This window comes from Danio rerio, chromosome 3 (genome assembly GCF_049306965.1).
Source record: "Danio rerio strain Tuebingen ecotype United States chromosome 3, GRCz12tu, whole genome shotgun sequence".
NCBI classification, from domain to species: Eukaryota; Metazoa; Chordata; class Actinopteri; order Cypriniformes; family Danionidae; genus Danio; species Danio rerio.
Window position 1 is genome coordinate 61,834,272 of NC_133178.1, and position 14,839 is coordinate 61,849,110.

The 14,839-nt window shown below is 33.7% G+C and overlaps 2 protein-coding genes across 4 annotated transcripts in view; one reads left to right on the top strand and one right to left on the bottom strand.

Annotated features, from left to right (window-relative positions):
* Positions 1 to 58: 58 nt before the first annotated feature.
* Positions 59 to 14,802, top strand: LOC101883359 (uncharacterized). Of its 3 annotated transcripts, XR_002458076.3 has the most exons (9): positions 5,645 to 7,256; positions 8,418 to 8,629; positions 8,725 to 9,801; positions 9,887 to 10,055; positions 10,136 to 11,190; positions 11,364 to 11,436; positions 11,512 to 11,571; positions 12,210 to 12,320; positions 14,289 to 14,802. XR_002458076.3 is itself a non-coding variant. In XM_021474758.3 (7 exons), the coding sequence occupies exons 4-7, from the start codon at positions 8,419 to 8,421 to the stop codon at positions 10,269 to 10,271; spliced, it is 1,593 nt and encodes a 530-aa protein (XP_021330433.1). In that variant the 5' UTR covers positions 59 to 342; positions 5,558 to 5,637; positions 7,150 to 7,256; position 8,418; the 3' UTR covers positions 10,272 to 10,746. The 3 variants fall into 3 exon arrangements, 2 of the variants coding, with proteins under 2 accessions (XP_021330433.1, XP_073801259.1); XM_021474758.3 differs by lacking the exons at positions 11,364 to 11,436; positions 11,512 to 11,571; positions 12,210 to 12,320; positions 14,289 to 14,802 and adding exons at positions 59 to 342; positions 5,558 to 5,637 and having other exon boundaries at positions 7,150 to 7,256; positions 10,136 to 10,746; XM_073945158.1 differs by lacking the exons at positions 11,364 to 11,436; positions 11,512 to 11,571; positions 12,210 to 12,320; positions 14,289 to 14,802 and having other exon boundaries at positions 4,550 to 7,075; positions 7,150 to 7,256; positions 10,136 to 10,746.
* timp2b (TIMP metallopeptidase inhibitor 2b) overlaps positions 2,146 to 14,839 on the bottom strand; it is a 34,729-nt gene continuing 22,035 nt past the window's right edge. Inside the window, 1 exon segment of the mRNA NM_213296.1 lies at positions 2,146 to 3,688. The gene's annotated coding sequence lies outside the window, so the exon portion shown is untranslated.

Genomic DNA, 14,839 nt, shown 5'->3' on the forward strand with positions numbered 1-14,839 from the left:
TGTCCAATCATAAATCGATTGGCGTGTAACTTTTAACACGGATGATTTCTGTCTCTGCGTTGTTTACTCGAGGAGTTTGCAGTATGGAGACTCGAAGGACCCGTGGAGACACTAAAGCCCACAAGGGGGCGAAAGAAACAGACAAATTCATTCATTCATTTTCTTGTCGGCTTAATCCCTTTAATAATCCTGGACCACCACAGCGGAATGAACCGCCAACTTATCTAGCAAGTTTTTACGCAGCGGATGCTCTTTCAGACGCAACCAATCTCTGGGAAAAAACATAAATATATAGTTTGTATTTATGTAAAGAGAAACAGGATTCTGCATGACACTATAAAGGTAAATGACAAACAATATGACCGTGACATTAACTAACTGGTATATTTTTTGTGTAAACTGTGTAGTCATTAAGCCATCATGTTTTTCCCTCACAATATCTTCTGTAAATGAAATGTACTTCAGGCCCGTAACCAGCCTTTGGTCTTTTTTTTTTCTAAAAAAAAAAAAGGAGGGGGGCTTTTTGCAGTTATTTGCCTAATTTTCTATTCATGAGGTTTAAATAGTTTTAATTTTAGTGACATTTTAAGCACTATTTTTGCTGGATTAGCTTGTTGAAACCTTATAATTATAATATAACTTTAACCTTATAACCTTATAACTTATAATATACCTTATAATTCATTATCAAATATTCAAATGATTATCATTGTGTCGGTATAGCACATTCTCAGAACATGTGAAGAAACACAGCTGCTGTATAAGAAACTAAACAGATGCTAAAAAATTTGAGTGGACATCTTTGCTTTTTTATTTACTGTAACAGTAATAACAATGAAAATTAATGAACTTTAATAAGCATGCGGAGGCTCTCCACAAATCTTACCAAGTGGTTCCAGCACTGGACATCTCAAAATAAGGTGTGTGTGTGTGTGTGTATATATATATATATATATATATATATATATATATATATATATATATATATATATATATATATATATATATATATATATATATATATATATATATATATATATATATATATATATATATATATATAATTGCAATGGATATAATGAGTTAATTGTAAAAAAAAATCTGAAAATTACATTGAAAAAAAAAATGGTACCTGTGGTTGCAAGAACTTTACTGTTAAAATACAGAAGAAGAAACTATAACAAACTTTCCTAAATATCACGGTAAATTACTGTATGTCATTACAAAAAAAATGAATCCATAAAATTTACAGTGTCAAATCAGCAGCTGTTTTTGCCAGAATTTTACCATTAAAAATAAGATTGAAACCAAAATAATGTTTAAAACTTACGATAAACTACAGTTTTTCATTTATTAATAAATTATGTTATGGTTTCGACTGTATTTTTACTGTGGGTTTATTTTTAAATAGAGTTTACTGTACCATTTAAAACCATTTTAATGATTTCTTCCCTATTTTTAACCAATGTTTCACCGTAAATTGATTTTTTACAGCACGCAAATGAATGAAATACAGGAGTTTAATGTAAAATTATAGAAAAGTATTTTACGATTGCTTCTGTGTTTTTAACAATAAAGTTCTGGCAACCAGAGCTGGCATCTTTCACTGTAAATTTTAGTTATTTTTACAGTGTATAAATAAATGAACTATGGGAGTTTACTGTAAAATTTAGGAAATTCTTTTACCCTTTCTACTATATTTTTACGGTGAAGTTCTGCAGCTGCCATTTGTTCACATTAAGTTTTACAGATGTTTTTAAAGTGTATTAATTAATGAAATACGGGAGTTTACTGTAAAATTATAGAAAACCGTTTTACGGTTTCTACTGTATTTTTACCGGTAAAGTTCTGGCAACCACAGCTGCCATTTTTTCACCTTAAATTTGATACTGATATATACTGATTTTTTACAGTGTATAAATGAATTAAATACAGGAATTTACTGTAAAATTGTAGAAAATTATTTTACGGTTAGGTTCTGGAAACCACAGTTGCCATTTTTCACCTTAAAATATACAGATTTTTTTTACAGCTTTCAAAAGCATAATGGAGAAAAAAACACTGCATGAAACAATCAGACATAATCCCACAATAAATACATTTTGGGGTGAACAGATGTAAAATAAAAACATTCACCAATTGAACTAATTGAAAGAGCACTGCTTATTTATTCTGGACAAATTTAGAGCATAAAAAACTTTATATAAATAAAAAAAAACTGTATATATTACAACTGACAGAATTATGTATGCTGCTATATGCACAGTACAGTATAGAATTTACATCTTACTGACAATATACATTCCTCAATTAACACTTAGTCCAAATTATCATGCAAACTAGCAAGCATAAGTCTAGACTTTCATCTTAATAAACTCACATCTGAATTATAAAACTGAACATTTTTTAGTTTTTGCACAAAAACAAATAATTTTACAAATAAAACCATGTGGAGAAACAGATTTACATTTGTCTTGAGATCTAATTTTAAGCATTTGAACAGAGGAGCATAATAAAAACCCACAATTTTAGTGAAGAATGTCTATATTTGGACTGGAAGAGTATCTTGAATTGTTCATATATATATAAAAAAGTTTTCATTATGGAAATGTATTGGATTTTAACAGCTTGTTTGTAGCTTACTAGCAGACTTTCACTCCACAATGCAAAAAAACTGATTTTAATCCCTCCCAAAAAAGGTTGTTTCTTGTCCAAATATCTAAAAATTCTTACATTAAGAAGTGTTTACTAGAAAAAATGCTATTTGAAAATAATAAGTCAAAATTAGGTGAGTTTTTCCTTAAAAAAAAGCTAATAAAATCTGCTAATGGGACAAGCAAAATAATCTTGGTTTTCACTTTAAAATAAGAACATTTTACTTACACCATTAGCAGATTATTTGTCTTCTTTTAAGGCAAAACTCGCTTAATTTTAACATATTATTTGTTAAAAGACAATATTATTTACCTATATAGTAAACACTTCTTGATTTCAGAGTGTTTAGATATTTGAACTAAAACAAGACAAAAACTCTAAGTAGGAAAAGCATTTTTACCAACGCAGTCTTTCTGAACGATGTTGAAATCATGAACACGACAACATAAAGAGTCAAAATCTCAAGCTCTTCTTGAGGAACTAAAAAAAAAAAAACAATGTTGAAATCAATTTCCTCTTTATTGGAGAAAATACAAAAATACAAGACGAAACACTTGGGTTTTCAAAGTGCTTTAGAGAAACTTTCTGCCTGTCATATAAAATACTTCACAATAAGATCCATCAGATATATTAACATGCAAATCAAACGTACTGTATGCATCCTGTCATGCCTGGGTAAATACTTTTGCATCGCAATTACCCCTAAAATATATATATATTTTTAAATAATTTTCCTTTGTTGTGTTTGCAGATGTTTTGCTTTTGGGTTTGTTTTTAATACCTAATATTGATTTAAAGGAGACCTATTATGCAAAAATCACTTTTATAAGGGGTTAGAACGCAGTTGTGAGGCAACATTGCGTGAATATAGCAAGCCTGTAATAGTAAAAATGAATTAAATCTAAATTTTATAATCACACTTGATAAAATCAGTCTGGAGAAACACTTTGATTGACATTCTCTCGTTGTACGTGTCATCAGAGGGAGAAAGCCCCGCCCACTAGCGACCATCTGTCCCTCATTAGCATAAACACACTGTAAAAAATGTCAGTGAAAACTACAGTAAAAAACTGTAAAGCAGCAACAGTAAAAGACTATTTAAACCAAAATAGTATATGACTGTATTACATACATTAAATCACCGTAATTTAAGAAAGAGTACATAACTTTAATTTTTACTCTTTTAATATGTAATAAATACAACTTTTTACAGTAAAAATATATTTTTTTGGTGAAATAAATAAAAAAATACCGTAACTTCTCAAGCAAGTAATTACCCTAAAATCAACAGTATAATTCTGTGTAAAAACACATTTTGTTGATGTGTACTATAAAATTTACAATATAAAACCTTCAAAAATTCAACAGAAACTTACTTTAAATTCTACAGTAACAAGAGGTTAAAAGAATGGTATATGTTAGTCAAATAAAAGGGATAGTTCACTCAAAAAGAAAAAAATCCAAACCCGTAAGACCTTTGTTCATTTTCAGAACACAAATTAATATATTTTGGATTTAATCGTAGTTCCTCCCATAGACAGCAAGGGTTCTTACGCCACAAATTACAATGTTAAAATCCAAAGTATTTTAATTTCTGTTCCGAAAATGATTAATGACATATTTATTTTTTTTTTTGGTCAAACCATCCACTTTGTTGAAAAACAAAAACAAAAAACAGCATATGCTGGTAAGGTATGCTGGTTTCAATGCTGGTCTTGCTGGTCTCAATGGTGGTCAGGGCCAAGATATTACATTGAAACCAGAATACGGGCATCAAAACATAGGCTACATCACCAGCATATGCTGTTTTATTTGAGTCTTTAATGTAAAATGTTATAATATTCTGTCATTTACTGTACTTTTGTGTATTGTTCATTAAATAAGCCCTATGGATCAAATCTGAGATTTAATTGCTAAAGGCAATGAAAAACAAATTCAAGATATAATTGTAAAAATACAAATATATCGACCTTTATGTAATCATTCATTCGTTCATTTTCTTTTCGGCTTAGTCCCTTATTCATCAGGGGTCACCACAGCCGAATGAACCGCCAATTTATCCAACATATGTTTTACACAGCGGATGCCCTTCCAACTGCAACCCATTACTGGGTCCATCCATACACACTCATTCACACACATACACTACTGCTTGTCTTTGGACTGTGGGGGAAACTGGAGCACCCGGAGGAAACCCACGTGAACACGGGGAGAACATGCAAACTACACACAGAAACGCCAACTGGCCCAGTCGGGGCTCGAACCAGTGACCTTCTTGCTGTGAGCACTACCCACTGCGTCACCGTGTTGCCCACTATGTAATCATGTTGTAAAAATATTAGATTTTTCATATTACTTTGTATTTAATCACAACTATATAGGTTAAAGGCTGAAATAAAAGGTTGAAATAAAAGATGCTAGAATGAGCAAAAATAAAAGATGAATTATGAAGACAATTAAGTGTTTTTAATTATGAAATGTGTTTTATTATTGATTATTTATTATTAAACAGCATGTTTTAAAAATTCTGTAAAAAACATGAACACACATGCAGAGAAAAAAAAAATCACGATCTGCATGCAATGCAAGTGGTGAGTCCAATGCCTATTTTAAATTTTTTCATAGGGTAACTTGCAAATTGTGAAGTTGGGGGAAGACTTTTTGTCTGACGCAAAGTGTATTTATTTAACAATTACTTGTTAACTTGAGTATAAATTACGAACATTTATACTATTCAAAGTGCATATTTAAATGTAGTAATAGCACCACTCAGTAAACGAAGGTGAACTGTCAACGTTATTTTATATTTCAGTTGGCGAAAAATGAGCGCGCTCACCGTTTAAAATGGCGGAATAGCACCGCCCAATGAGCTAACGTGAACTGTCGACATTTTATATTTCAGCCGCCGATTTAGCGCGCCCGCTCTTCAACTTGTGATGCTTAGTGCAAACCTTTGGCACCTGCTAACTCCCTGCTAACGAGGTAAGTCTGTTTGACAACACGGTTCTACACTAAAAGTACATTTTTACAGAATCAGTATTAGCGATGTTGAGTTGCAATTTCTGTGGCAAGTCAGTCAAATCATTGAGGGCTTATGTAATACATTGCAAACTTCACCGAAATGAACCGCGTTTATTTAAGTGCTTTGCAGCCGAATGCAAACAGACTTTCTGTACATATGCATCGCTTAAGGCTCATTTTTACAGAAAACATAACGTAAATGCGCCTGTTAACGTTGCTGTCGGGACAGATGTTATGCCTATTAAATGTGCAATGGCGTTATGTGATCGACAGTGTGAAGATGCTAAATCTCTAATAGCACACTTGAAAGACCACATTGTAGAAGGACGTGTTGTGAGTTGTCCAGTAAGAGGATGCACAGATGCTTTTAAAGTTAAATCTTCCTTTACCTCCCACATGTCACGGAAACACAAACATTTCACAGAAAGCACAATTAGTGACTTGTACAGAGACTCGTCGGCTTATCAGTCATCTTCACAATCTGTAACAACCGAATTAACGTCACATGACTGTGGCCATGAATTTGAATGTGATGTAGATACATCCGACGATTTCAACGATCTTTTTCTTAAAAATATTTGTTTATTTTACTTAAAACTGCAAGGGCAGCTCTTAGTGCCTGATTCAACCACACAGAACATTGTTGAGGAGATTCAAAATATACACGAGTTGGGTCAGACATATACTTTAAGTAAACTTGCTTCACAGCTAAAGAATGAAACATCCTTAACAGAAGATGAGATCACCAAAATTTGTCAGTCTGTCAAGGAATCTGATCTGTTTTCTGCATGTCATACAGGGCCAATGAGGACTGCACACACAAGAGCTCAGTGTTTCAAAAAAAATTTCAATTATGTGGAGCCTAAGACTGTTTTGTTAGGAAGGGATGAGAACAGAAAAGATAGGTTTGCCTATTATGTGCCAGTCAAAGAGACTTTAAAATGCTTATTGCAGTCTGATATGTGGCAGGATTGTATGTCTGAGGAGCACCCCACTGACACACCCACAGATGTTTTAACTGATGTTACTGATGGCCAGATGTTCAAATCAAATGAATTTTTTGTTCAGAATCCATCAGGCCTAAAACTAGTACTGTATCAGGATGCATTTGAAGTTGTTAATCCTTTAGGCTCTGCAAAGACAAGACATAAAATATTAGCTGTTTATTTATCTGTAGCTAATTTGCCACTTCATGTAAGGTCAGACACAAACCACATGTCACTTGTTTTATTGTGCAGAGAAAAAGATTTTAAAGAATTTGGGCATGCTAAGGTGTTCTCTAATTTACTAGCAGACTTAAAGTATTTGGAGGAGAATGGAATTCCTGTTTCAGATGAAACCGTAGTAAAAGGAACGGTCTATTGCATTGCCGGCGATAATTTAGGATCCCACTGCATTGGTGGGTTCTCTGAAAATTTCAGCCGTGCAGAACATTTCTGTAGATATTGTCTAATTACTCGATCTGAATTTCAGGGTGATCCAAATCTGTGTGGACCAGCCCGGACAATTCAAAACTATAACTCAGCAATTGACCGCATCCAAGCAGAAGGAGCACAAGACGTGGAAGGAGTAAAATTCAGGTCAGAATTCAATACTTTGAAATACTTTAATGTGTGTCAGCCTGGTCTGCCACCTTGTGTGGGACACGACATATTTGAGGGTGTTTTGTCATATGATGTGGCACTGTATCTGAAATACTTCATAAAAAAAAAAAAATGGTTCACATACTCTACATTGAACAGGCGTATTAAACAGTTCAAATACTGTGCCTCAGATGCTGCTGCTAAGCCATGTGAGGTCAACCCTCAAGCAGGTAAGCTCACTGGAAATGCAATACAGAACTGGAATTTTTTAAGACTGATGCCTCTCATAATTGGTGATCAAGTGAAAGATGCAGCAGATGATGTGTGGCAGCTGACTCTGCAGCTGAAAGACATTGTGGACATGGTATGTGCTCAGAAAATCTCTGTTCCTCAAATTGCATATCTTGAAGTCCTTATTGAAGAGTATTTAGAATCCAGAACATCTATATTCCCCGAAACTAAGCTGAGACCTAAGCATCATTACTTACGCCATTATCCAGCACTGACTCTGAAATTTGGCCCCTTGATTAGATTGTGGACAATGCGTTTCGAAAGCAAGCATAGCTATTTCAAAAGATGTGCAAGAAATTTGAGGAATTTCAAAAACCTTGGTCTCACTTTGTCTAACAGACATCAGATGTTGCAGGCTTATTTATCAGCAGGCTCCAATAGACAGGCTGTTTTGCAAATTAAAGGTGGTTCTCCATTCTACTCAACACTGTACAGTAAAGGCATTCAGGATGCAGTCAGACAATATGGTTTCACTGATACCAACACAGCTGTCACAGTAGAAATGGTTTATAAAGGAACAGCCTACAAGAAAGGACAGTTCCTTGTCACAGGGTATACTGACTTGGTGGAATTTGGTGAACTTGTGCTCATTTTGGTAAAAAACAACACCGTTTATCTTTTGGTGTCAATGTACACAGCAGAATTCCTTCCTCAGTACCATGTGTACTCAGTGAGGAAAGACAATGAAACGATCCAGTGTTTTAACATCTGTGACATGATTGATTTCTATCCATTGGCTGCTTACATGAAAGATGGACAACGACTGGTTCCATTGAAACACAGTGTTTTGTCACACTAATTATGTCTTGTGCTGTCAAAATTGAAAGTTTTTTTTTTCTTTTTGTCTTTTTACATTTTTTTACTCAGAATGGATGACGTAGAGCCAAGCAACATAAGCAGTGCCATTACTAATGTGTTACCAGACCTACCAACCTCAAATCTAAATATTGTATTGGAGACATTACAATCTTTAGGTGTGGGAGCCACTGAAGATTTACAGTATATTAAGGAAGCTGATCTGCTCACAGTACTGAGACCAGTTCAAGCTAGAAAACTGTTGGCTGCATGGAAACAATCCAGTAAGTACATTATGCAGAAAGTTACATTTACTTGTAAGTTAAGATAAAAAAAACAAATTTCATTCTGTACATTTAAATTTCAATTTATTTTACAGCAGAGACAACTGAATTCCATAGTCAGTCAACATTGACCTCTCCAGTGTCCTCAGCGTGCTCCTCAGTCTCACTGTCTTCCTCACCCTCACCCTCACCATCACCCAGACACATGATTGCTACTGCAGATTGGGTCGACAGCTTCCAGATTCCATGGGAGAAGCTCCCAGAAGCCTTAATGCAGAGTTTGGAGAGAGGGAAAAGGCCAAGCTCAAAGTTACGCAGAGAAATGATCCGAATTGTAGTTGCTGAAATGATGCATGCCTCTTCTTCTCCTGGTAAACAATCCTCCACAGAGGTTGCGAAGAAAATGGTAGCAAAGTATCCACTGTCACTGCAAGATGTTATAGAAGGTGATGTGGTAGGAACAGGATATCACTCACTCGTCAAGCAGCTGCAAGCACGAATTGAAAATGTAAAGCGGTCTTCAGTACCAAGAATATTAAAGCGCAGACGGGGGTCAGATGAATTTGACACAGATGAAATCACAGCTGAACAGAGGGCAGCTGTTCAGGACACATATGGCTGCATAAAGTGGGAAATGAAGTTTATGCCAGTGAGTGAGACACTGGAAAGCCAAGAAGAGAAAAAAGAGAAAATGAAAGTGATATTTGAACAGGCAACCTTCAACACAGAGGAGGTAAAACATCTCATGAAGTGCACATACTTCTCCCAGCGTAAATCAGTGAACAGTGGAACCGATCTGCAATTCCTCATGCAAGAGTGGCCTTTCTTATTCAAGGAAGTTGGCATGGCAGTTCACTTTCATGAATTAACTGGTGTTTCCCTGAAAGAGACTTTCCTCAGTAATGTTGAAAAAAAAGGAAAACGTGTTTTAGATTTCATGAGAAGTGTTTGTGCAGAAAAAAGCAAACATGTTTTGCAAGCGGCCACAAAGCTGAAAATTCTGAGAGGACAGCTGGAGGGCTGCTCAGAAGATGTAAAAGATCTGGTGCTCCTCATCCTCTCCTACTTTAATGAAAAAGAGGAGGACTTGTTCTTCTATGTGGAAGAAACTTGTATGGCAAAAGAAGTACAAGTGGAAGGCTTACCTGTGACTCCATGCATCATTGTATGCGGTAAGTTGATCTGTTTTTTTGAAGGAGTCAGAGCTCATGTGTAATACATGTGTAATAGTTATTTTCTAACTATGTTTTCTTGCAGGAACATCATGTTATGCTGCAAAGCATTTCATGCTGAGTGTTGACCAGAAAATTGTCAACGAATACATCTCCACCTTCATCTCGGCTGTTTGCATGATGTTTGCAACCTACTACTGCCTCAACATTCACTATCCTGTGGGTCTGGGCTCCACACTTGAGTTTATTCAGAGGTAAATAATTTTATTTATTTATTTATTTTAAACAAATCACTTAATCTAGTGGTTAATTTTGAATTCTTGCATTCATAAAGGTGTTTCTTCAACATCAATCCTGAGAAGGGCACAAAAGTGGAAACTAAGAAAAACAAGAAACAGCTAACAGTGAATCCAAGAGTCCTCACACTCATTGCAGATCTCTCAGATCATGAGTGGAGAGAGGCATGTTAAATATGGACTTTCAGTTCACATCATTTGAAGTGTTAACACAACACGTATACACCACTAATTGAGTTTTCAGTTTACCTTATCTGTTAACCACCAACAAAGAAAGTACGCTTTTAGTATTTGGGTTAATGATAATGTTTTATTGAGCATTGTTTTTGTTTAATTGGTAAACTGGCTTATTCCAGATTTTGTTAAAAGTACAATGTAACAGACATTTTTGTTAAAGGCTGCATTTGTTCCATTTTTTTTCTAGTTTTCATTGAGGGAAAGAGCAAATTTATATACTAAATTTATTTTTCTAAAGATGTTACAAAACAAATTCATTATACTCCCTGCACATAGTGTTATATGCTTATGATTTTGGCATTTATAATTATTATTAATTTATTTTTTTTGTTTCAAAATATTCTGGTACTAGCAAGGAGTTCAGAGTGTTTGGCTGATTACATGCGGAGTTTAATAAACCTTTTGGAAAATGCTTTCCAGACACCTTTTTTTCAGTGATTATTGTGACACTTCAGATTAAGTTAATGACTGGTGGGATTGCTAAAATCTAAGAATCTACGTAAAAGTAAGTAAACTAAACACTTGAGAATATTTATGTAATTATTTTTACACAAAACAGCATGTGTAAACACATTCTATAAGCTAAATATTGCATATTGTGTAAAATTAAAGCTTTTATCTTCTAACACATTTCAGGCACTGCATTCAACCTTCACTAGATGATGACTTCAAGGAAACACATTTCTGGACAAAAAGTGTTAATTAATACTTTTTTTTTAATAATGTTTATTTTTTTAAAAATTTCACTTTTAATGAGACATTTTTGTTGTATCCACTTTATTGAACAGCAACACTAAAGTTCATCAGGAAACAATGGAAAGAGATCAGGATTGCAACTTTGGTTGCTGCAATAACGGTATGTGTTGTGTTGAACTTGTTGAGCGGCTTGTGAAGCACAGCTGTTGTTTTTCCCTAAATGTAGCCATTTATTTAGTACATGTAGTGTGCATACTGCTTTTAAAAGAGTGAAAGATATGCTTGAAACATTTTTGTCTTATTTAGGACAATATATTTTCTTATGTCTGCCAGAGTTTGAACACAAGGACTCTCTTTTCCTGACAAGTCTCTATTTGGATAAGAGACCTTTCAAGTATAAATTTGGGTAAGTTTTGTTGATTATTAAACATCAATTTAAAAGTACTAATTACCTATTTAACTCTTGCTTTACCTTACACAGATGAGCAATTCGGTGCTTCCAACTTTGCAGAAACGGGGTGTGGCCAGGCTCTAAGCTTCAGTGAGTACATATAAATTATAAGCTTTTAAATTAACTGCCATGCATCAATTTGTCAGATCATACATGCTACTGTTTGGTCAGTTGCTCAACTAACCTTACTCTGTTGGTATCACAAAATTGTAGAACTAAAATTACCTTTCATTAAAAGAGTATTTTATTACAACCCAAACGTGTTTCCAATCTTTCCTTGTATAGCAGTGGATTGTCCTAATTTACAATCTCAAAACAGATTTTTATGCTTGATCTCAACTGAAGTGTAATTTTATTTTAGTTTATATTTAACTTAATTTTATGCTAGCTTTTAAAAAATAATAAAAAATTATATTGCTAAAGTTGTCTTGCACATTTACAGAACAATATTACCACACATTCATCACATTGTCATCTTAGTAAAGTTTGTGTTTAAAAAAAAAAAAAAGAGTAAAGAAAATCTCAGCTAAATTGTATTATATTTATGTACATTGTTTACATTATTATTATTATTCTTTTGAGTTGGAAATAACACAAACTGCTCAATATTTCGAAACTGCAGCAATATTTACTGTAGCTATTGTGTAAATGCTAAAATTAGTTATATTTATTTAATAACTATTAATGTTAGAATTGTTCCTTTTTTGTTTCTTTTCCCCTGTTCACAGAGAGGACCTTCTAAAAGTTCCGGTTTTCTGAACATTGTATCCTGTGTGTAAGAGACCTCTCTTCAGTCAAGTCTGGACCCAGTCAGATGCCAGTCTTAAGGATAATTGATGGTAAGCAGTGTTATAGTATGGTGTAACAAATGCTAGGTAGACTCAAGCAGTCGTGGGTGATAAAAATTGTTATTTCATCATTTCATTTTTGTAATTAAAAAAAGATACACAGTATAAATACACAAATTAAATAAATGGTGCATTTATGTTTTAGCTACAGTAGGTGTATTTATATAGAGGAGCAGGAGTGCTGGTCAGAAATAAAATGAAGAAGCAAATTATCAATTTAATAATTGAAGCATAAAAATTTACATAAATTACCATTTAAATGGACAAATAAATAGACAATTGTAAAACTATTTATTTAATTCATGTTTTAAAATGTGAATTAATCAAAGCGTAAAAAGTATATTTATTCATTCATTTTCTTTTTAACTTAGTCCCTATATTAATCCCTTTATTGTGGGTCGCCACAGCGGAATGAACCGCCAACTTATCCAGCATATGTTTTACGCAGCGGATGCCCTTCCAGCTGCAACCCGTCACTGGGAAACACCCATACACACTCATACACTACGGACAATTTAGCTTACCCAATTCACCTATACCGCATGTGTTTGGACTGTGGGGGAAACCGGAGCACCCGGAGGAAACCCATGCGAACGTAGGGAGAACATGCAAACTCCACACAGAAATGCCAACTGACCCAGCCGGGACTCAAACCAGCGACTTTCTTGCAGTGAGGCGATCGTGCTACCCACTGCGCTACCATGTCGCCCTAAAAAGTATATTAATAAATACTTTTACTTTGCCACATGATTTCCTCGAGTTAATCGATTTTTTTGTCTATTAACATCATTTTACAACTTTAGATTATAGTGTTTACCATCAAATTTTATATCAATAAACAACAATAGTTGACAACAGAACAGCATTAACAATACCTGCAACACTGTGATTATAATAATATATTAGCATAATGCATTAAAGGAATGGTTCATCTAAAAAAGAAAATTCTGTTATTATGTTCATGTAGTTCTAAAAACGAAAGACCTTTGTTCATCTTTTAAACACACTAAAATATATTTTATATTTAGTCCAAGAACTTTCTTATCCTCCCTTAATAAGTACATGTAATCAGTAGTTAAATAAAAATGTTATGATGATGTAACTGGTGTTATGATATACACTGGGTAATGCTCCCAGTGTACCATGTTATACATCAGAAGTGTTGTTGAAAATGTTTCCCAAAAGTATTATCATTGCTTCACACAAGGAGCATTGCTATCTGTGGGAGGATCAGAAAGAGCTCTTAGATTAAATAAAAATAATAATAATTTGTGTTCTGAACATGGACAGAAGTCTTAAGGTTTTAGAACAACATGAAGGTGAGTAATTATTGACAAAATTTTCATTGTTTGTTCAACTGTCCCTTTAATTATGACCACACACTAAAAATAATGGTTTGGGATAAAAGATAAAGTAAAAGACTCTTTATAGCAGACAATGATGTTTGTATACTCTTTTGAAAAATGTACTGTCAACACAGATCTTTAATTGCAGTTTAAAGCAAAAATGGCACACAATGTAAATATTTTATCAACTTTATATTTAAACTAGTTTTTCTACAAATATATATTTTTAAAAACAATTATTTTATTATAGTTATAGCAATTACTCAACCTAGAAAACTTTATTGTATTTTTTTGTAAGAATGACTAGGATTGTATCTGATGACTCCTATCTGATGATTTAGTACAAATTGTGTGAATTGTTGAATTTAGGCTCCAAGCTGACAGAGTGAAGCAAATACTTATGATAGCTCAGTGCTGAGATGTGTCTATTTCAATCTTTTGCCCTAATATTGATTATTAATTATTGTATTTATTATTAAAGTGGCCTACAAAATTCTATGGTGTTGCTTGTGTGCAGTTCATTGGTAATCAATTAAAGAAAAGAAGACTGAGTTTATTTCAGTTCAAGCATATTTCTCTTGAACTAACTTGTCTTTGTGTCTGTTTTCTGCAGAGAGATCATGCCAGTCCATATTGAAATAGTGACTACATGCAAGACTTCAAGCAGTACTACATTTCAAGTTTGGAACATACACAGTCCTGTGTCTTCCGTCAAGTGTGGGCTCAATACTATTGTTCAACCAGAGCAAGCAGCCCTGATGGATGTACAGTATATGTCTTCATTGATTATCCTTACTTTTATATATGGACACATTTTATTTCCAACATCAACACGCCTTTGTGAGTACACTGGTCAAGTTATTGGATCAGCTCAAACTGTTTTAACACAGTCCCTGTATGTAGTTTCATTAAAATCTAATAATTATAGTTTGTGCCTTCAGTTGCTATAGACTGTATTTACTAGTTCATTTTGCAATTCAAAAACCTGATTGATTGTTGTAAAATCTGTGGCAAACAACTGTAATGTCTTTTGTGTTTTACCGTGTTTTTTACGGTAAAGTTCTGGCAACCACAGCTGCCGGTAATTTTCTGTAAAACTGAACTTTACAATAAAATACTATTATATTTAATACAGTTGTTTTATGTTTATTACGGAAATAGAAT